Below are 27,993 nucleotides of genomic sequence, written 5' to 3' on the forward strand. Positions count from 1 at the left end.
GGAGGTCCTGAGATCGAATGATAAGTCATGGTGGGAAATTATGACTGTTTTAGCAAAAACATTTGCTTATAAATAACCTCATGTCATGTGGAATTTAGAACCTCACCAGTGGGGCCTGCAAAAAAATGTTGCAGTGTGGAGGGCTGTTAGGGGTGCCAGCCAGCCATGCTCTTTTCCAGGATGCTCCATTCCATTCCTTCCACCTGTAGCAGTCTGTCAGCATTCCATAGCAACTGAGCATGCTCAGTCCTCATTGGTGTTTTGTGCCCCCCCCCACATTATTTTTTCTTTCTGAAGTTATTTTGTACATCTTCAAAACTGGGGGTTCCCTTGAGCTTGCTGATTCCTCCTTTGTGTGTGGGTTTTACCATTTTGTCTACATAAGAATTCACACTTAGAGAATGAGTTTCCTGTTGGCATAAAGCAGGGGCGAGGAACCTATTGCCTTCCAAATGTTGCTGGACTAAAATTCCCATGATCCCTAGACCATTGGCCATGCTGGTTGAGGCTGATGGGAGTTGGGTCCAACAGCAACTGGAAGGCCATAGCTTCCCCATTTCTGTGTTGTCTGTAATCCAGAGATGGGATTTTTTTTCCTGTTACGTTCACCATTCTCTGGGGTAATCTGCATGGTGGTCACATACCAGCAGCGTGTGGGTCCAGAACCAGTTATGGGCAAAGCCAGCAATGAAAATGTTCTGGATTAGTTTATCCAGAATAAAATCCACTCTGCTTCAATTTTCACTGCAGCTAACTCGGAATTCCCAGCCTTAAGCAGGTCTACTCAGAAGTAAAGCCACTAATGGAGTTGCTGTCAAATAAGTACAGAGGGTCCCCCCATACATAGTATGATAGACCAATACAGTTACTGTTCTAGAAAGCAAGTAAAAGTAATTACTTTTTGCCTCTCATGTACTATATAGACCAGGGGTAGGAAATCTGTGGCCCTCTAGATATTGTCGGACTCCCATCTCCCATCAACCCCAGCCAATGCTTTAAGGATGGTGGCGATTATAGTCCAACAATATTTGGAAGGCCACAGGTTATCATCCCTGATAGATACACACAAACATATGGCAGAAACATACCAATTTGTTCTTAGCTCAAGGGAAAACATTTTCCGCAAGGCACTGATTTCCCCCCCCAATCAATGTATTTTTAACAAATAAACTGTTATCCTCATTGTTTAGAAGCTACAAAGAAAGAGGAAAAACACTAAAATGGGTGGGAAACCTTTAGCTCTCCAGGTGTTGCTGAACTACAACTTCCATCAGTTCCAGTGAGCATGGCCAATGGCTAGGGATGATATGAGCTGTAATTCAGCAACATCTGGAGGGCTGAAAGTTTACCACCCCTGCTTTAAAACATCAGAAAAAATGAAACAAAATAAACTCTGATAGGTTGGAAGAATGGGGCAGCTTTAACGGGTGTTGGGGGCTGCAAATAAAGGCTGGGGCCCCCACATGTGGCCTCTGGGCCATAGATTTCCTCTCTGTGGTGGTTAAAGATGTGGTCAAAGCCTGATGACTTCAAAGCCTGTGCTCCAGATCAACTTACCTACTGAGCATCAGGTAACGTAGCAACTTTTTTTGATTTGCCCTCTCGGTATGATATCCCCGGCCAGTCGAGAAGCAATTTTAAAAATGTATTTAATATTTATAAATTGTACTTTAATAGAAAATATAACAAGGCAGTGTGCAAAATACACAGTAAAAGTAGATTCCTTGGATCTGTATTACAATTGTTTTTTAATTTTTTTAAAAAGATGTTTTTTAAGATGTTTTAAATATTTTTAGTGCTTTATCATTTATTTGCCACCTAGGGCTTCCTTTGGGAGGAAGAGTGGGATATACATTATTAATATTAATAATAATTTAATCATGAGTAAGTAAAAACATCAATAACCTGTCAATAAAAACTGGTTGGTCAAATTAAGATGTCCCATGCCAGGATATGGGGTTTAGACTGCAATGCTATTCTCACTTGGGAGAGGAAGCCTCTTTGAAGTCAGTGGGACTTACTATTGAATAGAAGTTGAGGTTCACTGCTATACTCAGTTCCTTGGGAAGAAGCAGAGCTGGAGCCAGAGGGCAGCCAGGTAGGGCCCTGGCTGAGGGCCCCTGTGACCCAGGGGGTAGTGCTCCTGTTTCACGATCCATGGCAGTGTGGATTGTGGAGACCGAGCTCCACACACACACCCTAATACAATCAGTGCAGGCTTCAATAAGCCTGCATGCATGCTCCACCTCCCTCTCCTGTCCCTGTGAGTGATGTGTGTGCTTGCACACACATGCCTGCCATCCACAAAGATGGTGAGCTGGCTGGCCCTAGGAAGAAGCCTTGATCTCAGCCGGACTGGCTTTTGATTGGATAGACATAGGGTTGTGCCGTAATTTACCCAGCTGTTTCATATCTGCACATTTCTCTCTGAAGATACAGGAAAGAAATTATATATTTCAACTATTGGATCGTTTACTTTCATTCCCCTTCCCTAGTAAAGCAGAATTGTTCTTCAAAATCGAGTGTCTTTAATCTAAGCTACATCCCTGTATTGCAGGTCAGAAACAGTGCACAGAATAGAGACGCTTAACTTTTCCAGCTGTTGCAGAGTTTCTTTCCAAACTCTTGGCCTCCTGCAAGAGGAGGGCCTCTCATTTAAGAACCTGTTGCAGAAGTAATTGTATAGTACAATACACAGCAGTGAGTATGTAGGGGTATAACGCAAACCAGTTTCTTGTGTAGCAGAGTGGCGCAGCGGAAGCGTGCTGGGCCCATAACCCAGAGGTCGATGGATCGAAACTCATTCTCTGCTAGTTCAGTTTTTTAAAGGACGTTTTAATTTCGTGGCAACGTGGAAGAAGATAAATATTTTCTTTAAATTAACATACAGGCAAAACGAGTCAAATGCAGCTGCAATACCTCCCAGAAAACAATGGTTTAAATATCTCTGGTTCACATGTGGGGAATGGGGGAAGGGACCCCAACTCCAGTGATTATGTTTAACCTTAGTGATACTTAGAGTAGACCCTGTGAAATTAATGTACTTTTAGTAACTTAAATCTATTTATTTCCATAGATCCACTCCTAGTATGACAATCCTAACTATGTTTGCTCAGAAGTAAATAAAGAAAAATAATATTTATGTCAGTTAGCCGGTGATCAGAGTATTTCGTTTTTATTTTATACAGTCTTGTGAATCTCTTTGATTTTTCTTTATGAAATTGAGGTATATAAGTATTTTATACATAAAGTGAATAAGTCCTACTGGATTCAGTGGGGCTTCCTCCTCCCAGATAAATGTGGTAAGGCTTGCAGTCCCACTTCACCCGCCCCAGGGAATTCAATAGGACTTATTATTATTTCTGAGTAGACCCGGTTAGGATTGCCCTGTAAGTTGGATATCACCCAATATGATTTCACACAGTGGAAGATTTTGTGGCTGTAAACTTCATACCTACTTGTCTCATTGAACACAACTCGGGATCTATTTTTGAGCAGGCATTCTTAAGATTTCGCTGCAAGTTCATAGACGGTTATTCGATATGACCCCCATTAATATTGTTTAACCTGCTTTGACAGCAAGATTGCGATCAAGTCTGCAGCTTTTATAAAAAACAGATGCTAATGCGAATGAATGCCCAGCTGAGGCGATCTACATACGCATGTTAACACCTTTCCAAAAAGAAAAGAAAAATGCTTCAACTAGTTCTGGATTGACTTTTAATCCATCAGACGCATTAACTGCAACGTTCGCATGCAACTTCTGTGGTCACAACGGCTAGTGAGTGCACAGCTGAGCTGAACGACTTTAGGATGAAATTCATCGATAAATGAGGTGTCATTCTAACTGCCTAATAAGCAAAGCAAGATCATAGCCCCTCCCCTCGTTAACTGAGAATGTCTAAAACAAAGCAGAACTTGATCCTCTAAAAGGGCATTCTTTGAATAGTTTTTGCTAATTCTTTGGGATTTCGATGTTTTGTCTTTTAAAATGTAAAAAACAAAGAAAAAAAAAGAGTTTAAAAAATATTTTCGCCCGAACAGGGACTTGAACCCTGGACCCTCAGATTAAAAGTCTGATGCTCTACCGACTGAGCTATCCGGGCTCCTGTAGAAGTGTTTTTCACGACTAGTGTAGTGTGTAGATTTAGCTTCTGCAGATTTTCTGTGAACTTCCTTTTGTTTTTCTCGAAAAAGTAGTAACGCAAAAAAAAGCCCTGCTGAATTAGTCCAATGCCTCATCTTGTCTCACGGTGGTTAGCCAGATGCCTACCGGAAGCCAACAGGCAGGACCTGAGTGCGACAGCAACTCTCTCCGCTTATGATTCGCAGTGACTGGTTTATACTGGTTTCAGTTTGTGCAGCTCGAGGATGTTGACAAGATCCTTGGACTGGTGCGGGCGACCACGTCTGTACTGGATCCTTGCCCCTCTCGGCTGGTGAAAGCTAGCAGGATCGGAACCGCCGGCTGGGCCAAGGAGGTAATAAATGCCTCTCTAAGAGAGGGAGTGGTTCCTGACTGCCTAAAAGAGGCGGTGGTGAGACCACTCCTGAAGAAACCCTCCTTGGACCCAGATAATTTGAACAGCTATAGACCTGTGGCGAATGTTCCGTTCCTGGGCAAGGTCCTGGAACGGGTGGTTGCTGGCCAGCTCCAGGGGCTCTTGGATGACACTGATTATCTTGATCCATTTCAATCCGGTTTTAGGCCCGGTTTTGGCACTGAAACAGCCTTGGTCGCCCTGTATGATGACCTTTGTCGGGAGAGGGACAGGGGGAGTGTGACTCTGTTGATTCTCCTTGATCTCTCAGCGGCTTTCGATACCATCGACCATGGTATCCTTCTGGGAAGACTCACGGAGTTGGGAGTTGGGGGTACTGCTTGGCAGTGGCTCCGCTCCTACTTGGTGGGTCGTCGCCAGAAGGTAGTGCTTGTGGAACATTGCTCGACACCCTGGACTCTCCATTGTGGAGTCCCGCAGGGATCGGTACTGTCCCCCATGCTTTTTAACATCTACATGAAGCCGCTGGGTGCGGTCATCAGGAGTTTTGGGGTGCGTTGTCATCAGTACGCTAATGACACGCAACTCTACTTCTCCTTTTCATCCTCTACAGGTGAGGCTGTTAACGTGCTAAACCGTTGCCTGGCCGCGATAATGGACTGGATGGGAGCGAACAAACTGAAGCTCAATCCAGACAAGACCGAGACGCTGTTGGTGAGTGCCTTCACTGCCCAGATGGTGGATGTTCATCCTGTTCTTGATGGGGTTACACTCCCCTTGAAGGAACAGGTTCGTAGCTTGGGAGTTCTTTTCGATCCTTCCTTGTCTCTCGAGGCCCAGGTGGCCTCGGTGGCACGGAATGCTTTTTACCATCTTCGATTGGTAGCCCAGCTACGTCCCTATCTGGACAGTGATGACCTCGCCTCAGTTGTTCACGCTCTGGTAACTTCTAGATTGGACTACTGCAATGCGCTCTACGTTGGGCTGCCCTTGAAGACAGTTCGGAAACTACAGTTAGTCCAGAATGCAGCGGCCAGATTATTGACGCGGACCAAAAGGTCCGCCCATATAACACCTGTTCTGGCCCGTCTGCACTGGCTTCCTATTTGTTTCCGGGCTAAATTCAAAGTGCTGGTTTTGAACTATAAAGCCCTACATGGCATGGGACCGCAATATCTGGTGGAACGCCTCTCCCAATACGAACCTACCGGTACACTGCGCTCAACATCTAAGGCCCTCCTCCGAGTACCATCCCATCGAGAAGCTCGGAGGGTAATGACTAGAACTAGGGCCTTTTCAGTGGTGGCCCCCGAACTGTGGAATAGTCTCTCTGATGAGGTGCGCCCGGCGCCGACGCTGCTATCTATTCTGCGCCAGGTGAAAACTTTTTTATACTCCCAGGCATTTTAAACTGTATCTTATGTGTATTTTATAGTGTATTTTAACAGTATTGCATTATTGTTGTATTTTGGTGTAGTTTGGTTCCTTGCTTGTTTGTTTGCTTTTTGATTCTGTTATATCTATTGTATTTATATATTGTGCTTGTTTTATTTCTGATGTACACTGCTCAGAGAGCCTTTTAGGCTTAGGGCGGTATATAAATTATATTAAATAATAAATAAATAAATAATACTACCTCTGACGGTGAATGGAGAACATAACCATTTGGGCTAGTAGCCGCTGATAGCCTTTTGTAGTTATGTGCCTTCAAGTCGACTACGAGTTATGGAGACCCTATGAATCAGCGACCTCCAAGAGCATCTGTCATGAACCACCCTGTTCAGATCTTGTAAGTTCAGGTCTGTAGCTTCCTTTATGGAATCAATCCATCTCTTGTTTGGCCCTCTTTTTCTACTCCCTTTTGTTTTTCCCAGCATTATGGTCTTTTCGAGTGAATCATGTCTTCTCATTATGTGTCCAAAATATAACCTCAGTTTCATCATTTTAGCATCTAGTGACAGTTCTGGTTTAATTTGTTCCAACATCCAATTATTTGTCTTTTTTGGAGTCCATGGTATGCGCAAAGCTCTCCTCCAACATCACATTTCAAATGAGTTGATTTTTCTCTTATCCACTTTTTCCACTGTCCAACCTTCACATCCATACATAGAGATCGGAAATACCATGGTCTGAATGATCCCGACTTTAGTGTTCAGTGACAATCTTTGCATTTGAGGACCTTTTCTAGTTTTCTCATAGCTGCCCTCCCCAATCCTAGCCTTCTTCTGATTTCTTGACTGTTATTCTCCATGATTTTGTCTAATCCTCGTTTAAAGCCACCCATGATGGGCCAGGTAACTGCGTGAGTCTTCTCAGTTCTCTAATCAAAACAGTTCAGAGCTGCTGTGGAAAAAAAATCAGGCATTTGGTCAGCCGGTAGTTAAAACGACTGATAATCCATTTGGGAAATAAAAACTGAGAAGTGTCAGGATGGCCGAGCGGTCTAAGGCGCTGCGTTCAGGTCGCAGTCTCCTCTGGAGGCGTGGGTTCGAATCCCACTTCTGACAACAATCTGTTTTGTGTCACTCTCCATAATCTTTCCTCCACCAAGAGCGGACTGGATACATACTTTTGTGCACAGTATTTACCAAGAATGGATTGCATACTTCCCCCGTTTTACAGTTCAATGAATTTTAATACTTCAAAGATTACTGCCGTTATTTGCATTTGCAAGTTTAGGATACGCTCTTTGCAGATCTGTACGGAGGAACTGCTCAGTTTCAGCCTTTTGTCGTCTGCTCTCTCTTTCCTTTCTGCCCCAAATTTTGTCTAAATTTGAAATTCACAGTCCTGTTTGATTTATTTTCATCTTGGAATAGAAATGGGGGAAAGGCATATCGGATGCTTATGTAAGCATAAAACAGCGAGTTTAAAAGCGAGTGTAATTTTAGATCTCCAATGGTTCTTCTGCAATGTTTTTGCTGTATGGTGGCGTCATCTTCCACTCGCTTGCCCCATTTTAACCGGCTCGCGTCTCAACCAATAGCTAGCCAGGGAAACTTTAGCAGCATGGGTGGCCGGTTAGCTCAGTTGGTTAGAGCGTGGTGCTAATAACGCCAAGGTCGCGGGTTCGATCCCCGTACGGGCCAACATACTGTTTTGAATCTTTTCGAACGCAGTATTGTGAATTCTTTCCGAACCACTCGTGCATCAATTTATTTTTTGAGAATTCTTTATGAAGCTGAATGGAAAACCTAATAGTGTAACCCTATGCACGTTTATTCAGATATCTGTCCTAGGTGCGTAGACGCTCAGCCCTAATTTCTTACCCACTCCGTGATCAAAAAGGTGCCTCCTCGCTCTGATCAGTTTAGTATATAGTTGTATCTTCGGTTGGAGGGAGATAAACCAGATTTTAAAGTTTAGGTCATTCTTGGAACTTAAAAAGGAACGAGTACCTGTAGGATGACTGATAAACAACACATGATCATCGTTTTTTCTACATATTGGGGAAACAATTTTTGCGGAAGCCTTCTTAGCGCAGTAGGCAGCGCGTCAGTCTCATAATCTGAAGGTCCTGAGTTCGAGCCTCAGAGAGGGCAGTCTTTTTCGTAAAAGTAAGATTGTCATGTATGTGCACGTAGGAGCTTTTTAATTTTCTTTCCACAGATTTATGCACATAGATCAATTCTCCTTTTAAACGGTAACAAACAACGTCCTCTTTTAGTACCCCAGACATCTTTTGTCTGTTGACCCATGTGATGTTCCTATATATTAGTGTATATATGGTAAGTGCTGGTTGTTTAGAGTATACATGGTAAGTAGTGAAAGAAGAGGGGGAGTGAATGGGCAATAGAATGCTTGATGATTGGCTGAATGTTTAAAATGGCTGACAGTATAAATGAAAGGATGACTGGTAAATCTGGGTGAATGTGAGGTGGTAAATTGTGGAATCTGGGGGGGAGAAGAGAAAGAGTGGATTGCTTGGTGGGGTTTGAGAGAGTTGTTTGCCAGGAGAGAGTGAAGAAGGAGGGAGGTGGAGTTCGGATTAGTATTGAGTAAAACCATATGCTTTTGTGCCTTAAGAAGAAATCTTGTTAATCTTGTTAGCTTTGTTATCTGTAATAAATACTTAATTTGGTTTACCAAAGGCCTGATCCTTGGCTGGGGTTTCACAGACCAGAAGGGAGGGTAAGGTAATGACCAAGGCTGAAGGGGAACTGTAACAAATGGTGGCAGCGGTGAAGAGAATAACAATACCAGTATTCAGAGTCTCTGGGAATACTAGTATTGGGATGTTACTGGTGGTTGCCTAGCAGGGGGATCTGTTGAGATCTGTGCTAGAGCGGGGAGAGAAATCATAAGAGAGAGCGGTCCGGACTGGTGGAGTCCCTGGTGGTGCCTAGAGACAGGCAGTAACCACGAGCAGGTAGGAACCTGACAGGGAGAGCCAGGGAAGGACGCATCACAACCCACTCTTAAAATTGCAAGACTTTATTTTATTTTAAAGAACATAAAAACAGCCCTGCTGGACCAAGCCAGTGGCCCATCTCGGAAAGCATGCTTTTCTCACAGTGGCCAGCCAGATGCCTATGGGAAACCCACTAACAGGACCTGGGCACAAGAGCACTCTCCCCTCTGCAGCTTCCAGCACCTGGTATTCAGAACCGTATTTAAAACAGCCTCTAAGCTGTTTGGTATTTAAACAGTATTTAAAACAGTCTCTGTGGTGAGAGAAGGGCCTCTTTTGACATTTGCAAAAAAAGGTTCTACAGAATCTGAAGATGCCTCATCCCAGGATAGCATCATAGAATAGTAGAGTTGGGCCTATAAGGCCATCGAGTCCAGCCCCCTGCTCAGGGTAACCTGTGGCCCTCCAGATGGGAGTCTAGCAACGTTTAGAGGGCCACAGGTTCCCCAGCCCTGCTCTACTCCAAGTACTTCTCTTTGGAACATATTTAGATTTCCTCTGAAAAAAGATGTGACCATATCTCCTTACACAGGAACATAGCGAGTTGCCTTATTCAGAGTAAGGCCATTGTTCCTCAGAACCCTACCTGGAGATGCCAGGAGTTGAAGCTGGAGGCTTTTGCATGCAAGGCTACAGGCCTTTCCCCTAAACTGCAACTCACCAGCTACTACCCTGAGACTGAGACTCTCACATTCTACTGATTGAGCTACCAGGGCTGTTCCTTCTTATACTGTTACTTTCCTTCTGCTCAAACTAGCTACTTCTCCAAGTAGCTCTTATTTTAATCTTAGCTAGTGAATAGAGATGCTCTTTCTCTTACACGCACACATACACGTAGGCGGGTAGAAGTCAAAGTCACCCTATGAAACTGATCAGCAGTAGATTCAGGACAAATAGAAAAGTTCAACCACTTGTGGAACTCTGTCCCACAAGATGTGGTGGTGGATTGTTAGTGGCTTAGACATGCCTGTCAATGGCTACTAGCTATGGCAAATAAAGAGAACCTCCGGCTTCAGATACAGTGTATCTTGTGTGTGCATGTGCATCGCAACAGCAATGAAAGACTACTATTTTGTGCATTGCTTATTATGGGCTTGCCAGATACATCAGGCTGACCCCTTGGGGAGTGGCATGCTGACCTAAATACACCTTTGGCCTGATCTGGCAGTTGTTACGTCCTTAGAGGCTTAAATCCACTCCAAATTAGAATGGCTCTTTGGACCTCTACTTTGTAGCTGTTCTACCTCTAAAAAGTGTTAATAATTGGGTTCTTATTGCTCACACCTTTGTAATTAAGTTTCTCTCAAAACATACTCAAATGTGTATATATAGTTCATGAACAATATAGCCTGGATGGGGGCAGAGGGAAAAGGACAGGAGTGTTGCTAAGTGTTTAAAATGAGGACACTGGCCAAATTTGCAAATTTACACTGATTTTTTTTGGGCGGGGCAAACTCTGGCTCTTAATGTCAGGCTTTATTCTGAATTATGGGGCAACGACAGGATTTTCTGGGCTCTGTATGCTGTGAGGATTGGGTGTGCTACAAAAGATGACAGGGGAAAGGCTGCATGCACACTATACATTATTATTTCCCTTTATAGACCGCTTAGTATCTAAAAGATCTCAAAGTGGTTTACAATAGAATGCACAAAGTACAATAAAAACATCAAATTAATTTACAAAGCAAAATACATAAACAATATCCATATACATCCCTGCTTGTGTCTCCTGGGTGTCAAGGCCAGCTAAAGATCATCCCCAGTGAGTGGCTCAGGGGTTACTTGCCCTGCCACCTGTGCAGCCGTGGGCAAGTGGCATAGTCCCAAGGAGCCCAGATGTCCCCCAGCTTGCAGTTGCGGACAAGGAAGGGGCTGGCTTGTGCAGCTGTGGCAAGCTGAGCAGGCCCTAGCCAACTGGGGAAGACTAGCCTCAGAGGGAGGCAATGCCCCTCTGAATACTGCTTACCATGAAAATCCTATTCATAGGGTAGACATGAATCAGGATCAACTTGAAGGCAGTGCATTTCATTTTCCATTTAAAACATATGGCTCCCCAAAGGAATCCTGGGAATTGTAGCTTACCTCTGAGCTACAACTTGCAGCGCCCTTGAGCTACACTTCTCAAGGTTCTTTGGGTGAAAGTCATGCACTTTAAATGTACAGCTTGTAAGCCTGCCTTGTGCTTTGCAAAATATACAGCCACTTTTTTTGTTTAAAAGTGGGAGCTGCAGTAGGAAGTCTGGGACCCACTGCAAAACACCCATTCCCCTTGCCCGTTTGTAGGAGTTTCCTAAGTAGCATGAAATAGAACCAATTTCCTGCTACAAATCAGTTAAGACCCAAATACTGAAATCTATAAGGTTGGCCATAAAAAAGGTAAAGGTGTCCCTGCACTTATAGTGCAAGTTGTTTCCAACTCTTAGGGTGACATCTTGCAATGTTTACTAGGTAGACAGTATATATGGGGTGCTTTTGCCAGTTCCTTCCCTGGTTTTTCTTTACCCCCTAGCATATGCCAGGTACTCATTTTACCGACCATGGATGGATGGAAGGCTGAGTGGACCTCCACCCCTTTTACCAGAGATTTGACTTCCTCTTGTTAGAATTGAACCCCAGCCATGAGCAGAGCTTTGACTACATTACCGCTGTTTACCATAGCAAGACAATATTTAGTGATATCAGCTCACTTTACTGTTAAAGTAGGTGGCTCTTAAAAGAGCCTTTGGGCTTGGTACGTCCTGGGAACCAGTCAAGATTACTTGGAGCTGGTGTACTTGGTGACAGCCTTGGTGCCTTCGGACACGGCGTGCTTGGCCAGCTCCCCCGGCAGCAGGAGGCGCACCGCGGTCTGGATCTCCCGGGAGGTGATGGTGGAGCGCTTGTTGTAATGGGCCAGGCGCGACGCCTCGGCGGCGATGCGCTCGAAGATGTCATTGACGAAGGAGTTCATGATGCTCATGGCCTTCGAGGAGATGCCGGTGTCGGGGTGGACCTGCTTCAGCACCTTGTACACGTAAATGGAGTAGCTCTCCTTGCGGCTCTTCTTGCGCTTCTTGTCGCCCTTCTTCTGCGTCTTGGTGATGGCTTTCTTAGAGCCCTTCTTAGGAACCGGCGCGGACTTGGCTGGCTCAGGCATCTTCTCACTTCTGCTAGCAGCGAACAACGAAAAATAATCTCGAATACTGGTCAGACTAATGTGCTCTTCTATTTATAGGACGCTTATGCAAATGAGGTGCCGAAATACTCTCGTCACAATTGGCTACAATCCTCACTGGCACAAAAGAAAACGAGATAACAAAGTTTCAGAATTTTGGTCTCAATGTCGATGAGTTCTCATTGGCCAGCTGTTTGGCATCGTCCTCTCTTATTGGTCGTGTTTCAGAATTCCTTCTGTCACTGGTTAGGTTAGCATCTGCCACGTTCATTGGACTTGGGTTCCAAAGGTAGACCAATGAGAATGTGAATTCACAAGACAAGGGAAAAGTATATAAGGGATGGAACTAACCGGTTTTTCTTCATATTGCAGTTTTAGGAGAGTTTAGTTTTGTTATTAATAGTGTCTTTTAGCTTCATCTAACAGCATCCTTATGTCTGGACGCGGCAAGCAAGGAGGCAAGGCGAGGGCAAAGGCCAAGACTCGCTCTTCTCGCGCTGGGCTGCAGTTCCCCGTGGGTCGTGTGCATCGTCTGCTGCGTAAAGGGAACTACGCTGAGCGTGTTGGGGCTGGCGCGCCGGTCTACTTGGCGGCCGTGCTGGAGTACTTGACTGCCGAAATCCTGGAGTTGGCTGGCAACGCCGCCCGAGACAACAAGAAGACCAGGATTATCCCTCGCCACTTGCAGCTCGCCATCCGCAACGACGAGGAGCTGAACAAGCTCCTGGGTAGAGTTACTATTGCCCAAGGAGGCGTCCTTCCCAACATCCAGGCTGTCTTGTTGCCCAAGAAGACCGAGAGCCACAAGGCGAAGGGGAAGTAATGTGGGTCTTGGAAGCAGAAAGTTAAAATAACACAAACCAAAGGCTCTTTTAAGAGCCACCTACAAGTTCATAGAAAGAGCTGATTTTTCACTTAGGAAGACCAATGTGGTAAGATTTCCAGCGAGATGTAAAAAAATACGGTAAAGGTTGGAGCTAAAATTCTCGGTTCACGGTATTTCAGTATTTTACCGGGATTCTTGTCCTTGCTAGATGGGTTTTACAGCGCTATTGATGGCTAGAATTTTTTTCCGGGCAGTTAGATACGTGAAATACGTAAACATCGGAACGGGTGGGTGTGAGTTACTGTAAGCCAAGGTAGTTTTGCAACAAAACAATGCTATTCCAAAAAGTTGAAGATCGGGGGGAAATGTTTCCAGTTAGAACGCAAGCCGCATACACTGTCACATAAAGGAAACTTTATATCACAGTCAAGAGCTACTACTGATAAGTAACAATTCTGAGTCCAATTCGAGTTTTCAATTCTACACACGTTTTAACTCTAAATGTAGCATTTTTTCCTTTCCCTGAGTAAAGTGAGTTAAAGATGTGAAACTTAATTGGCTAATAACTTGTTAGGCGCGGGAATTTTGAAAAAAGTTTAGACCAATCGTAGAAAGCGCGGGAATTTTGAAAGAGAAGATTTGGACCAATCGTAGAAAGCGCGGGAATTTTGAAAAAAGTTCTGGACCAATCATTTCCAAGGTGGGAGGGTTGTCAATAGGCTTAAGACATGGCAATTTTGAGCGGGAGAGTCGATCTTTTCTTTTCCCTTTCAGGTAAATTGTATTACTGGTCCACCAAGTAGTTTAAACAAAGAATCTTGTGGAATCTTGAACACTAGTTAGTTTGGGATAATTTTTTGTGAATCACTTCATCAGATTATAACCTTTTTTTTTAAAAAAAAGTCTGAACCTCTATAATTTATTCATCTTTCATCATTGTTCAGGAGCAAAAAGATCATGCACCTTCCAAAAAGAGCAACCAAAATTATGAAGGGCATGGAGCCCCTGTGAGGAAAAAGTACAGCATTTGGGGCTTTTCAGTTTGGGGGAAAAGTGAATAAGAGAAGACATGATGGAAGTATATGAAAATATGTATGGAGTTAAGAAAGTGAACAGAAAAGTTTTCCCTCCCTCTCATAGTGCTACAACTTGGGGACATCCAATGAAGCTGAATGTTGGAAGATTCAGGATAGACAAAATAAGCTATAAAGACTTGCATGTTTTGGGACCACAATACCTGATGTCAGCCTCTCCTGACACGAACCCACCCATACACTATGCTCAACATCTAAGGCCCTCCTCTGGGTGCCTACTCCGAGGGAAGCTGGGAGGATGGCAACAAGGTAGAGGGCCTTTTCAGAGGTGGCCCCAAAATTTTGGAATGATATTTGTGATGAGGTGTGCCTGGCGCCAACACTGTTATCTTTTTGGCACCAGGTGAAGACTTTCCTCTTCTCCCAGGCATTTTAGCCTGTGTTTTTAAATTGTTTTAAATTTTTTAAAATTGTGTTTTCAATTGTTTTTTAAAAAATGTGTTTTTAAATTTGTATACTTGTTTTTAATGTTTTTAATTGCTGTAAACCGCCCAGAGAGCTTCAGCTATGGGGCTGTATATAAATGTAATAAATAAATAAATAAATAAAATAAAGCACTTCTTCAGCCAGAGCATAGTTAAAGTATGGAATTTACTCCTGCACTAATTTAGATGGCTTTTAAAAAGGATTAGACAAACTCATGGAAGATAAGGTTGTAATGGGTATCAATGGCTGCTAGCCCGGTGGCTATTCTCTGCCTCCGTAGTCGGAAGTGGTACTGTATGTTTCTGAATGCAAGTTGCTGGAAACCACAGGAGGGGAGAATGCTGTTGCTCTCAGGTCCAGTCCTGTGTGAGGGCTTCTCATAGTCATCAGGCTGAGGAGGGCAGACTACATGGGCCACTGGCCTGGTCCAGCAGGCTTTTCTTATGTTCAGATATCCAAGCAGACGGCTAATTTGTGTGTGGCCCAGACAAGAACAGAAGATTGTCCTCAATCGATCCACTGTCAGCTTTTTAACACTTTATGGCTGCAATCCTATACACACCAAGTGTTCCCAACTTGTGGAGCTTCATTCAGATGGTCCCCAGCCTCTCTGCATTAAATAGTCATGTTGATTTTTAATTGTAACCTTACTACTTCTTTTATTTCTTCTACCTTATTGTGTTACCGTCTGAATTCTGTGGAATGCAAATTATAATATAAGACAAAAAGAGGCAATAAAGATGCAATTAAAAATCATACAGTATCTAGCACAGCACATTACAGGGGCTACAAGAGGCAGGAAAAATCATTCAATGGTCCCCCAAGACGATCAACATTTTTCAAGTGATCCATGGGGGAAGGGGGAGTTTGGGAACCACAGCTACATGCTTACCTGGGAGGAAGTCTCATTGAGCTCATTGGGGCTAGCTTCTGAGTAAACATGCACTGGATTGTACTGCAAAAATTTTAAATTAGGCAACATAGTAACTTATACTCTCCCTCCCCAACCGAGTGTGAAATCTTGACCATGTCTACTTAGAAGTAAGTCCTATTTAATTCAATGGGTCTTACTCCCAGGTAAGTGGGGTTAGGATTGCAGCCTTATTTAGCATCCTGAAATGTTCAGTTCCTGAACAAAACGAAGTTAGAATGCTAGTTAATAGAGCTAAATGCACAATTTATATTTTTAAAGTTAGAAGTTGGCAGCCTGTGAATAGGTGCCTTCTTAGCGCAGTAGGAAGCGCGTCAGTTTTGTAATCTGAAGGTCCTGAACTCGAGCCTCAGAGAGGGCATTTTTAAGGGACCTGTGTTTATTTGTTTTGAACAGTTTTATCTCGCTCATCAGCACAAAACAAAAATAAATTCACCGAGTGGCTTACAAATGGCAACAATAAATCAATTCCCTGCCCTCAGTTTTACAATCCAGAAGACACGACGCAAGGAAAAGGCATCGGGCGGGAGGAGGAAGAAAACAAACCCAAGCACCTTTTCTTTGTACTTGTTCCTGTTCTGCTGCACAGAAATCGATTACCGACTAGCTCGCCCACTTTACAGATCCAAAGTTGCCCTGGGCAAAAATGGCATATCTAAGACTGTCTCTGTCTGTCTGTCTCTCTCTCTCTGAGTCTGAAAAATAGTTTCTGTGTAAATTGACTCGCTAATTCAACTGTTTTATTTTCAAGCGCCCGGCTAGCTCAGTCGGTAGAGCATGAGACTCTTAATCTCAGGGTCGTGGGTTCGAGCCCCACGTTGGGCGTAACAGTTTTCTCCCTCTTGTCTTTTTTGTTAAAACAAACTGTTTCTTTCAAAGTCAAAACCAACTTTTTTTGCCTTACAGACCACAAGTTATGCGTTATTGATTGTTCCTCCGGCTTACTGAAGCAAATTGTTTTCAATTCCTGCCGAGCCCAGCCGTCCCCTCCCCCACAACATTCCTTACACAAAACCCCATTTTGCCATCGTTTTCCATACAGGGAAAAAATAAAATGAGGGCCAAACCGTAGCAGGAAGGAGACACAGCAAAAACTGCACAGTACAGTAAATAAATATCAGAAATATACATGGAAAGAGTAAAAGGGTAAAAAATAGCTTAATTAGCAGAGGATGGTTTCGATCCATCGACCTCTGGGTTATGGGCCCAGCACGCTTCCGCTGCGCCACTCTGCTTTAGATATCTGTAAAGTTCATTAAGGATCATAAAAAGACTGTCCTCGCCTGCAACGTCACATTTTGAATACAGCCGAAGAAATCGAGACCTTTCCTACACTTGCTTTGCAAAACCTCCTTGCTAATTTTGCCTCGGAAGAGAAAGTTTTTCAGCCAGCACAGAGGTGATCTGTGGTTGATCTGGAATTGATTGATCTGGAAATCTGTACACAGCAATGTCTTCTAATACCTCACTTAAGAAACACCAACAAAAAATCTAGATAGGCAGAGAAGTAATTCCTTGAGGCGCCGGCTGATCTTGTTCCAAAGTTTCTCTCAATGAACTTTGCGGAGATGGAAGGTTGAGGTTTATTTTAATAAAAAAAGGCCCTTTGATTCATTAGATGGCTGGGTAAGCGCTACAACACATATTATATTAATTGCAATATATATTATTAATGCAAAGAAACCGAGAACCTAGGTCCTCGGTTGGATCAGTCCACAGATCCATCTAGTCTAGAATCTTTCCCCCCCGCTGCAGTGTGGCGAGCCAGATACTTCTGCGAAATCCCACAAGGATGGCATATAGCAGAAACAAAACAACCCTTTTTGCCCCTTTGACTTTTGTTCCTAACCAGCAAGCATTCAGAGATACAGTGCCTCTGAATAGGGAAGTTCCATTTTTCTACCTGAGGAAGTAAAAGGAGGTTCGTGTGAAAGTCCTGGTAGCTTGCCGTGATCGTATAGTGGTTAGTACTCTGCGTTGTGGCCGCAGCAACCTCGGTTCGAATCCGAGTCATGGCAGATTTGGACTTCAGTTTTGAGAACCAGTGTTTTATTTTATAGTGTATTTGTATGTCAGATGAAGACTGGGCAGACCTAAATGTATTTATTTATTTAGCAAGTTTTTTATATAGGATCATAATCATAATCTAAATACTTTGTTAATGAATATTTTATATAGCAATAAAACAGATTAAAAACAGGAGACATAATAAAACTATCAAAATACAGATAAAATCAACAGATTTTAAAAGCAGATATGTGGAAAAAGCATAGTTTTATTTAAGCCCTCATCTCCCATCCAGGAAGCTCCAACGACGCTGAAGTTGGTTCCTAGTTCCCAGTTCCTTATTTGTGTGAAATTTCAGTCACTAACAAAGAAGAAAAGTTGACAGCTACAGCAACGTCAAGCCAAATTTAAAATGCGCCTGAACCCCAAAATAAATAATGGGGTACCCTGTATGATATATCGCTGTAATCAGGAGACTCTCCCTGTCAAGACTGACAATAAATAAATACAATCAAAATATCAGGATTCTGATATCATAAATACATAATGATGTCATAAAATCATAAATCATAAGTAACTGGGGGTACACACCCCAAAATCTGCTCTGGGCCAGGACAAATCATATACCCCAGGAAAGGGGAGGGTGTGCCCTATGAGATGCCACTGTGTCCCATCCAGCCCAGAGCTTCTGCTGGGCACCAGGCACTCATGAGGGCATCTATGCACGTCCCAAAATCTGCTCTGGGCCAGGACTAATCATATACCCCAGGAAAGGGGAGGGTGTCCCCTACCAGATGCCACTGCGTCCCGCCTGGCCCAGAGCTTCTGCTGGGCGCAGGGCACGTGGGAGGGCATCTATCCAAAACCGAAGCAGACAAAAACATGCAGGAAAAAATAAGTAACTGGGGGTACCCGCCCCAAAATCTGCTCTGGGCCAGGACAAATCATACACCCCAGGAAAGGGGAGGGTGTCCTCTATAACATTCCAGTGTGTCCTGCTTAGCCCAGAGGTTGTGGAGGGTGCAGGGCGCGTATGATGGCATGTACTCACAACTAAAATGGACAAAAACATTCTCTACGAGAATCCATGGCTTCCTGACTTGCCCAGAATTTCTTGTGTGCAGAAGGAGTGGATCTGAGCAATTATACACATCCAAATGTTTAAATTAGGTAGGGGAAAAAAGAATCTGGTGGTGCCCACCCCAAAACTTTATTTGAAGTATTATATATCATTCATTCATTCATTTCATTCATTCATTGGCGATCACTCGTGGCCGAGTAAGATTGTAAGGTCTTTAGCGGTGGGTCCGTAAGTGACTGTAGAGGCCAATTCTGGATCCACACAGCCTCCCACAGTGAGGACATAGTTTTCTAGATGGAAGATGGTCACGATGAGGATTTGCTTGACGTGCCTTCCGCTTAGCTCACTTGTCCCTTTCGCCCTCTACTCGTGCTTCTTCAAAGTCCATAGCACCTTTGATAATGGCCGACCTCCATTTGGGACGTTCATGGGCCAAGGCTTCCCAGTTCTTAATGCATGTTACATCTTTTAAGATTAGCTTTGATAACATCTTTAAACCTCTTTTGCTGTCCACTGATATTCCTTTTTCCATCCTTAAGTTGGGAGCAAAGTACCTGCTTTGGAAGACAGTGATCAGGCATTCAAACCACATGGCCGGTCCAGCGAAGTTGGGGTTGGAGGATCATTGCTTCAACACTGGTGGTCTTTGCTTCTTCCAATACGTTAACATTAGTCCGCCTATCTTCCCAAGTAATTTGCAGAATTTTCCGGAGGCAGCGTTGGTGGAATCTTTCAAGAAGTTGGGAGTGGCGTTTATAGATGGTCCATGTTTCACAGGCGTATGGTAAGGTCCGTAGTACAATGGCTTTGTAAATAAGCATTTTGGTCTCCCTGCGAATATCCCAATCCTCATACACTCTATGTTTCATTCGGGAGAATGCGGCACTTGCAGATCTCAGACGATGCTGAATTTCAGCATCGATGTCAGCTTTTACAGAGAGATGGCTGCCAAGATAAGAAAATTGATCGACATTCTCCAGCATTGCACCATTAAGCTGGATTGACGGTGCTACAGAGGAATTGGTTCGCACTTGCTGATGAAGCACTTTGGTTTTTTTGATGTTAAGCGAGAGGCCAAGTTTTTCATATGCTTCTGCAAAGACATTTAGGATAGTTTGAAGATCTTCCTCTGAATGTGTGGAGACTACATTATCATCGGCATATTGAAGTTCTATGACAGAGGTTGTAATTACCTTACTTTTTGCTTTCAGCCTACTGAGATTAAAAAGCTTTCCATCTGTTCGATATGTGATTTCCACGACAGTGGGAAGTTTCCCCTCAACAAGGTGTAGAATCATGGTGATAAAAATAGCAAATAAGGTCCGAGCAATGACACATCCCTGTTTGACGCCTGATCCCACTTTGAATGGATCACTTTGAGAGCCACTGTTATCCAAGATTGTTGCCCTCTTGTCGTCATGGAGGAGTCGCAAAACATTCACAAATTTATCAGGGCATCCAATTTTCAGAAGGATGGTCCAGAGGGCAGTTCGATTTACAGTATCAAAGGCCTTAGTCAGATCAATAAATGCCATATACAGAGGTCGGTTTTGCTCCCTGCATTTTTCTTGAAGCTGTCGTGCAGTGAAGATCATGTCCACTGTCCGCCTGGAAGGGCAGAAACCATTTTGGGATTCAGGGAGAATGTCTTCTGAAATAGGTAGGAGGCAATTTGCAAGGATCCTTGCAAGGATTTTACCTGCGGTAGCAAGAAGAGAGATACCTCGGTAGTTCCCACAATCTGTTCTATCACCCTTCTTGAAAAGAGTGATAATTATGGGATCCCTAAAGTCTTCCGGGATCTCCTCCCTCATCCAGATTTTTTCGATGAGCTTATTAAGTTGTTGTGTAAGTTCAGGCCCAACTTCTTTAAAGACTTCAGCAGGAATCCCATCAGGTCCACTAGCTTTGTTATTTTTCATTTGATTAATGGCTTTACTGACTTCATCCAAATTAGGGGATACTGCTCATCTCTAATTTGTTGTTGCGGGATTTGCGAAAAGACCTCATCAGCCACAATAGAGTTATGATTAAGGAGATCGTGGTAATGCTCTTTCCAATGCAGTGCAATAGACTCTTTGTCCTTTAGAAGTTTGGTACCATCTATTGAACGTAAGGGATTTGTACCATAATTTGTTGGTCCGTAGATGGCCTTTGTGGCATTAAAAAAGCCCCGTGCATCATGAGCATCTGCAAAATGTTGGATTTCTTGAGCTTTCTTTATCCACTGGGCGTTCTTCTCTAGTTCTTCTTTGGACCTCAGCCTTTGCACTAGCATAGATTTTTTTTCTTAACAGCACAGTTAATGTCTTTTTGCCATATCTGGAAGGCTTTCCTTTTCTTGTCAATGATATGTTCAATCTCACTATCATTCTCATCAAACCAGTCCTGATGTTTCTTAGTTTGGTATCCAATAGTTTGTTCACATGCTGCAATAATGGATGTCTTCAGTTTAATCCAGTATTCCTGAACATTTTCAGGGAGTTCCATAGGTAGATGTTTCTTGAGAGTTGTTTGAAAGCAAGCTCGCTTAATAGGATCTTGAAGGGCGTGGATATTTATTTTACGCCTTGGTTTTCTTCCTTGGAGCCTACGTTGAGGAACAATATTAATGGCCATAGCGGATTGAATTAATCGGTGATCTGTCCAGCAGTCATCAGCACTCGTCATGGCCCTGGTAAGGAGTACATCATGACAATCTCTGGCACGGATAATTACGTAATCCAGGAGATGCCAGTGCTTCGACTGAGGGTGCTTCCATGATGCTTTAAATTTATCTTTCTGGTGAAAGAGTGTGTTTGTAATAATAAGATTATGCTCTGAACATTAAGTCAGAAGTAGAGTTCCATTCAGGTTGCTATTGCCAACTCCTTCTTTCCCAATGGTTTCTGGCCGTAAATCAAAATCACGCCCAACTCTTGCATTGAAATCGCCCAGGAGGATAATTTTGTCCTCCTTAGGTATCTCTGATAAGATGGTGTCCAGCTGGGTATAAAAATTTTCCTTGATGTCTTCACCAGCATCTAATGTTGGTGCATAATCACTTATAATAGTTGCCTGCTGGTTTTTGGCAAGTTTTAATTGGAGAGTTGAGAGTTGTTCATTAATGCCAGTAGGAACTTCTGACAAGAGCTTCACAAGATCATTTTTAATAGCAAAGCCTACTCCATGTATTCATCGTTCTTGTTCAGGCAGTCCTTTCCAGAAGAAGGTGTAACCACCTTTTTCTTCCTTCAATTGTCCCTCTCTTGCTCTTCGAGTTTCTTGGAGTGCTGCTATGTCAATACCAAAACATCTCAACTCCCTCGCAATGATGGCAGTTCTGCGTTCAGGACGTTCACTATCTGTATTGTCCAGCAATGTCCGTATATTCCACGTTCCAAAGTTCATTTGTCTTTTGCGACCGCTAAGTGGTGACCCCACTGGACGTGGTAATCCAGTCAGGGAGAGAGATGAGGCAGACTATATTTAGGGCACCTTTTCTAGCACCTTCCCCATAAGGGGTGAGCACAGTGGATCCTGAATAGGAATGCTCAGTCGTGGATACAGCTGCCGAACAACTCAACTGCCTCGGTCCTTGAGCCAGGACTACTGAGTCTGTATCCACTGCCCATGTGCCGGTCCATGACTAACGGCTTCCGGATTTCACAGTCCTGCCCCCGTTGCCATCCGCCGATCGCCATGGGACTTTTGGTTTGGTTTGGTTTGGTTGGAAGACGCCTGTGCGTGAATTTGTTTTATGTGGGGAGATCGGTGCACGACGATCAACACACAATCTTGATAGAAAAAGGCTTTGATCCAATGGCATGGATACCTCATTGTGTGGAAGTCTTTTATCTGCTGCAGCCTTCATCCACCTTCACAGCCGTTGTAACATATACATTGTTATCCTCCGCTTGTTCTGCCGTTGAGGACTTTCTTTGATTGTTCTTTGTCTGGTTCCTCTCCCTTGACCTTACCGCCATGGATGACCCTGCTGGGAGTACATGACTCCCGACTGCATCGCTCACAGGGTTCATTGGAACACGCAAGCCCATTCACCACTGCAAGGTGACGATCCATACACATATTCATACAGGACAGGGTCCTCTACAAGATGGCATTGGTTCCAACCCAGGTCAGAGCTTTTTGTTCAGTTATAGCTCAGACAAGGTCATTTATCATTTCTGATTTTAGAGTGTTTTGAACTGTATTTAATTATGCATTTTATAACTTTTGTGATCCGCCAGAAACATTTTAGTTAACTGCAGGGAATAAATCTAAACAACACCAACAACATTAATTTATGTATCAGAAGAATAGCCAAAATCTATAGGAAACATTATAAGAAACTTGGATGCCCATTCCAAATTATGATTTGGGGCACCACGAATCATAGTTCCACACATCAGAGATACTGTCTTCTATTAGATGCCATCCATGCATAGCTTAGAGTCTCATCTATGAAATTACATCTTTATGCTTCTTAAGTGAATCGTTGTCTGGTGATCCGGCCAAGTTTCCATCTGCCATGGCACCAGATAACATAGAGTCATACTGTGAGAAGAATTGTTGTGTATTTGATTTATTATATCTCTAAATAAATTACTACACATATATATTATATTTCTCCAACAGGTAAGAACCAAGTATACAAATGAACATATAAACAAGTGCAGACTTAATTTAAAAAACAAATAAGGAAGTCACATTTATCAGAACTGGTAAAACAGTAAAAAACATTTTGCTTAGAAATATATTAGAACATTTTTGCAGTTTACAAAATCAACACCATTTCACATGGGATGGAATTAAACAATTTCACCCATTCGAAATAATCTCCTGGTTTTCAAACATCTCTGAAATAGTAGTAGATTTAGAAGAGGACCTTTAAACTGCACATTGCACATCATCCTTATTGTTTGGTCCTTTATAGCCTCATTGCTACAATATGACTTGGAGTACTATTTTTCTTTGTGAAGTCTTGGAACAACTCATCTGTTGCACAAACATCACCACATTTGCCCAGGGTGGCAAAAAAGTGATACCCCCCCCAAGTCTTTTAAAAACATCTTAAAAACAAAAGATCTTTACAAAATCAAATACAAAACATTGAAAAACACCTTTTGAAAATTACAACACATTGTTGAAAACATCTTGAATATAATTCCAATGCAGATGCACACTGGGACAAGGTCTCTCCTTAAAAGGGTTGTTGAAAGATGGGATTTTCTTATGTTTAATTTTTGTATTGGTCTACCCTCTTACTCACCTTGTTACAGCTCAAATATTATTATTTTAAAAAGCCATTGGTATTGGCGACAGAAGGAAACGTGGCAGGTTAAACAACAATGATTTCTTGAAGATGTAATTTCATAATTGACACTCAAAAGCATTCATGGATGGCATCTCAGAGAAGACACTCTTCCAGGTGCAATGTAGTATGTTTTATGGTGCCCCAAACCATCTTTTGTGATGGGCACCTCATTTCCTTATTCTTTTCCTGTACATATTTGCGATATTTTCTAATACATATATGCCCTTGTCTGTGCCATACAGATACAAGAAATTCTGAATTGGGTGGGAACCCTCTCCAGAATGCATGGGTGTATGACCTGCAGTGCCCAAAGCATGTTTGATGGTGGAATCCCACAGTTCCTTATGTATTTTCTACATAGCTTGATTATTGTTGTTGTGCATAGATGTCGATACCTGTTCAGTATGACCACAAACCACACCAGGCAGGATGCAGTGGCATCTCGCGGAAGACACTATTCACTTTGCTCAAGTGAATGATTTTTCATAGCCCACAGAAGATTTTGTAGTGGTCACCACAAATTATTATTTATTTATTTATAGAATTTATTAGTTGCCCATCTGGCTGGCTGTCCAGCCACTCTGGGCGACATACAACATAGGCATATAATACCTAGACATTGAAAATCGAAAAACAATGAAGATAAAATCTAGCCCACCCCAAAAGCCTGCCTGAAGAGCCCGGTCTTCAAGGCCCGGCAGAAGCTCATCATAGAAGGGGCATGGCGGAGTTTGGCTGTTTTGACTGATGGGATGGAGAAAAGGTCTTTTGAAGCTGATCTTGTTGGACGGCGTAGCTGATGTTGCTGGAGGCGCTCCTTTAGATAGACTGGGCCGAAACCGTATAGGGTTTTAAAGGTCAAAACTAACACCTTGAATTGGGCCTGGTAAGCAACTGGTAACCAGTGCAGCTCTTTTAGCACTGGAGTGATATGATCTCGCCAGCAGCTGCCTTTAATCAGGCGCGGTGCCTCGTTCTGTACCAGTTTTGCCATATTTACTCTTCATTATTTTAGCTGGGAAAGACATGCATCTCATAGAGTACACCATCTTTTTTCCAGGGGTATATGATTTGTCCTGGCCCAGAGCAGTTTTTGGGGTGTGTACCCCCAGTTACTTATTTTTTATGATTTTATGACATCATTATGTATTTATGATAATATCGGAATCCTGATGATTTTGATTGTATAAATTTATTGTCAGTCTTGACAGGGAGAGTCTCCTGATTACAGCGATATATCATACAGGGTACCCCATTATTTATTTTGGGGTTCAGGGGCATTTTAAATTTGGCTTGACGTTGCTGTAGCTGTCAACTTTTCTTCTTTGTTAGTGACTGAAATTTCACACAAATAAGGAACTGGGAACTGGGAACTAGGAACCAACTTCAGCGTCGTGAAGCTCCATGGGTGACCTTTTTTTTTTTTGTCCTAACCTACATCACAGGGTTGTTGTGAGAATAAAATGAGTGGTAGTGGGGAAAGCCACCTTGAGTTTGTTGGAGGCAGGGTGTGCTAAATCTGTGATTAATATAATATTGCCCTCTTCTGCCCCCCTCCGAACCACTGGGGGCAGTGAAACTATCAAGAGTACCCCATCTGTGGATCTTAACACCCAAGAGAATCTGCAGGGAAGGAGGCAGTTTTTCAGATATTTGGGGCCTAAGTCATTTTAGCGCTTCAAACGATCATGTGAGCACCTTGAATTGGGCCCGGAAACCAACAGCCAACCAGTGCGGCTCAAAGGGTGCTATATATGTTTAAAGCAGTATCCGAAGTAAGTGAGGATTTTGCAGCGCAACTATGACAAGCCTTCCCTAGCCTCGAACCCTCCATGTGTTGCAGACTACAACTCCCATCACCGCTGATCATTGACTCTGTTAGCGGGGGGCTGATGGGACTCGTAGTCAAAACCAGCAGGAAGGCACCAGATTGAAGAAAACTGAACTATGACACGCTTCTAGATCAGGGATAGCCAAAGTGGTGCCCTCCGGATGTTCTGCACTACGACTACTGTGACCCTCAGCTGGCATGGCCCAATGATTGGGGACGATGACGGTTGCTGTCCACAACATATGGAAGGCTCCACGTTGGGCATCCCTGTTCTAGCTGTTATTATAATTTTTTAAAAAGCAATATATACTATGGTGTGTGGGCGTCTTTGGGAGAGTTCATCCTGAAAGACAGTCTGTAAAGACTGAGAGGGACAAAAGATTTAAATCCTAGTTTTATTTATTCGATTTATATCCTGCCTTTTCTCCCAGCAGGTGCCTCGTCTTGTCGCCATCCTTTGTACCTTCAGCACTCTCAACCAGTATTAAAGTTCCGCCCATCAGTTATGTCATTCAAGCTGGGGCTGATGGGAGTTGTAGTCCAAAACGTCTGGAAGCAACAAGGTTTGGGGAAGGCTGCATTAAAATAGTGTTATCTGCTCCCCTCTCTTGTGGGATAAGCAGCTTCAGGGGCAATACTACAGGGTTTAACCCTCTGGATGAGAGGGCGCTGGAAACCCTGTGCTCACTCTGAAATAATGTGCTCTGTTTATAGGTATAGGGGCAGAGAGTAAGCGGAGGGGCACAAGCAGACAGCCCAGTCCGAGTCACAGTTTGCAGGGAGCGCCTTGTGTATCTATCGGCAAGGCTGCAAACGCTCTTTCCAACTAACACCAGTCTTCCTCCGCGAATTCAACCCGCGACCTCCACATTTCTCATCCGGCCCCCAAAACCACACGCCTCATAGCTCTGAGCCAGCGGTTGCAGCCTCCTTGAGTTTACAGAGTGGTCCTACACTGCCACCTCGTGGCCATTAGAGAAAACGACAGTGATACAAACCGGTGGAGCCAACCCCATCAACGCGCACTGTAGCGCGTTCTCTCTCTTTGAGAAGTCTTAATTTGATCGTTGGAATTACAGGGGATTATAGTGAAAGTGTTTTGTTTTGTTGAAATGTACCTAGGACCTTTGGTTAATGACTGTGCTGAGGTATTGATAATCCTTGACAAGTTCAATGTCCTTGTTGTCAACTTTAAAGTTACATAAATCTTCTGTTGTCATTTTATTGTCATTTTTACTGTTGTCATTTTATACGTTGCATTTTATTATATTCCAATTTGAACGGGGATGGAAGGATGTGTCAAGTTTGGTTGTCTCCGTTTCTCATTTTTCCAATCTTGAATTTAGTTCTCATTTCTGCAGCAATTTGCAATTTTTTTCTTTAAAAAATCCTCATGAAAGTTCTCCAGCATTTTAGTGAGAATTTTTCCTACTAAATACACTTTTGCATGCAGTTTTGACTAGTGTTACAAAATTCTTTCAAGTTATGCAGGAAGTGGATTGGACTGTGAAAGACCAACCCAAATTGTGTTTGCATTTTGACAAATTTGTAGGGCAGTCCAGTATCTCAGAGAGGAGGTCAGGTCTCCTGCTCCCCTGCTGCATTCACTATAGCTGCCGAATTTCCCTGCTTTTTAAAGTTTGATAGAAAGATCTGTGGGCTATAGGTATGTTCTTAAACCGCAAGCTTTTTTGCCTGTTAGTGAAGTTCTCTGCTTTTTAATCTGGGAGGTAAGAAATGGGATCCTGTGCAAGTTTGCTGAGAATGGATTGATCATTTGCATGCTGAGTTCAGTGGAATTTACTTCCCTGCAATCATGCTTAGGATATGTGAAACTGACCACAGGGGATGGGGAGGAGGAGGAGGGAGGGGAGGAAGGGCAGAGGGACGGAGGGGGTGGGAGGAAAAGGACAGGTTTGATCATTTGCATGCTTATTGAGTTCAGTGGGATTTACTCTTGTGCAATCATGCTTAGGATAGGTAAAACTGACAAGGGGGGAAGGAGGGAGGACTGGAGTGGGCAGGGGAGGAGGAAGATGGAGGAGGGACAGAGGAGGAGGAAGGGAGAGGACAGGGGAAGGTGGGGAAAGGCAGGTCTGATAATTTGCATGCTTATTGAATTCAATGGGATTTACTCCCATGCAATCATGATTAGGATAGGTAAAACTGACCATGGGGAGGAGAAGGGGTAGGGGTAGGGGGGCATTGGAAGGGGATAGGGGATGGGAAGGGAGGGACAAAGGAAGGGGGAAGGAAGGGGCAAGGAGGAGGGGATAGGAGGGAGAAGGGAGGGTGGGTTTGATTATTTGCATATCTTTTGAGTTCAGTGGGATTTACTTCTGTGCAATCATGTTTAGGATAGGTGAAACTGACCTGGGGGAGGGGCAGAGAAGGGAGGAGATTGGGTGGGTGGTCTCTGGGCAGAGGGCAAGCC

General features: G+C 43.4%; 2 protein-coding genes and 8 non-coding genes across 10 annotated transcripts; 7 read left to right on the top strand and 3 right to left on the bottom strand.

Annotated features, from left to right (window-relative positions):
- Positions 1 to 4,033: 4,033 nt before the first annotated feature.
- On the bottom strand, positions 4,034 to 4,106 carry TRNAK-UUU (transfer RNA lysine (anticodon UUU)). The gene has a single exon. It is a non-coding gene; the product is annotated as a tRNA-Lys (tRNA).
- A 2,820-nt stretch (positions 4,107 to 6,926) lies between these two features.
- TRNAL-CAG (transfer RNA leucine (anticodon CAG)) lies at positions 6,927 to 7,009 on the top strand. Its single transcript has one exon. It is a non-coding gene; the product is annotated as a tRNA-Leu (tRNA).
- A 508-nt stretch (positions 7,010 to 7,517) lies between these two features.
- TRNAI-AAU (transfer RNA isoleucine (anticodon AAU)) lies at positions 7,518 to 7,591 on the top strand. Its single transcript has one exon. It is a non-coding gene; the product is annotated as a tRNA-Ile (tRNA).
- A 380-nt stretch (positions 7,592 to 7,971) lies between these two features.
- On the top strand, positions 7,972 to 8,044 carry TRNAM-CAU (transfer RNA methionine (anticodon CAU)). Its single transcript has one exon. It is a non-coding gene; the product is annotated as a tRNA-Met (tRNA).
- Positions 8,045 to 11,616: 3,572 nt separating this feature from the next.
- LOC133365877 (histone H2B 1/2/3/4/6-like) lies at positions 11,617 to 12,105 on the bottom strand. The gene has a single exon (XM_061588273.1). It carries the CDS (start codon positions 12,047 to 12,049, stop codon positions 11,669 to 11,671), a length of 381 nt encoding a protein of 126 aa, XP_061444257.1. The 5' UTR covers positions 12,050 to 12,105; the 3' UTR covers positions 11,617 to 11,668.
- Positions 12,106 to 12,448: 343 nt separating this feature from the next.
- Positions 12,449 to 12,950, top strand: LOC133366540 (histone H2A type 1-E). The gene has a single exon (XM_061589760.1). The coding sequence runs from the start codon at positions 12,501 to 12,503 to the stop codon at positions 12,888 to 12,890; it is 390 nt and encodes a 129-aa protein (XP_061445744.1). The 5' UTR covers positions 12,449 to 12,500; the 3' UTR covers positions 12,891 to 12,950.
- Positions 12,951 to 15,632: 2,682 nt separating this feature from the next.
- TRNAT-UGU (transfer RNA threonine (anticodon UGU)) lies at positions 15,633 to 15,705 on the top strand. The gene has a single exon. It is a non-coding gene; the product is annotated as a tRNA-Thr (tRNA).
- Positions 15,706 to 16,096: 391 nt separating this feature from the next.
- TRNAK-CUU (transfer RNA lysine (anticodon CUU)) lies at positions 16,097 to 16,169 on the top strand. Its single transcript has one exon. It is a non-coding gene; the product is annotated as a tRNA-Lys (tRNA).
- Positions 16,170 to 16,507: 338 nt separating this feature from the next.
- TRNAM-CAU (transfer RNA methionine (anticodon CAU)) lies at positions 16,508 to 16,579 on the bottom strand. The gene has a single exon. It is a non-coding gene; the product is annotated as a tRNA-Met (tRNA).
- Positions 16,580 to 17,290: 711 nt separating this feature from the next.
- On the top strand, positions 17,291 to 17,362 carry TRNAH-GUG (transfer RNA histidin (anticodon GUG)). Its single transcript has one exon. It is a non-coding gene; the product is annotated as a tRNA-His (tRNA).
- The last annotated feature ends 10,631 nt before the right edge of the window (positions 17,363 to 27,993 follow it).

The sequence above is a fragment of the Rhineura floridana genome, chromosome 11 (assembly GCF_030035675.1).
Source record: "Rhineura floridana isolate rRhiFlo1 chromosome 11, rRhiFlo1.hap2, whole genome shotgun sequence".
NCBI lineage: Eukaryota > Metazoa > Chordata > Lepidosauria > Squamata > Rhineuridae > Rhineura > Rhineura floridana.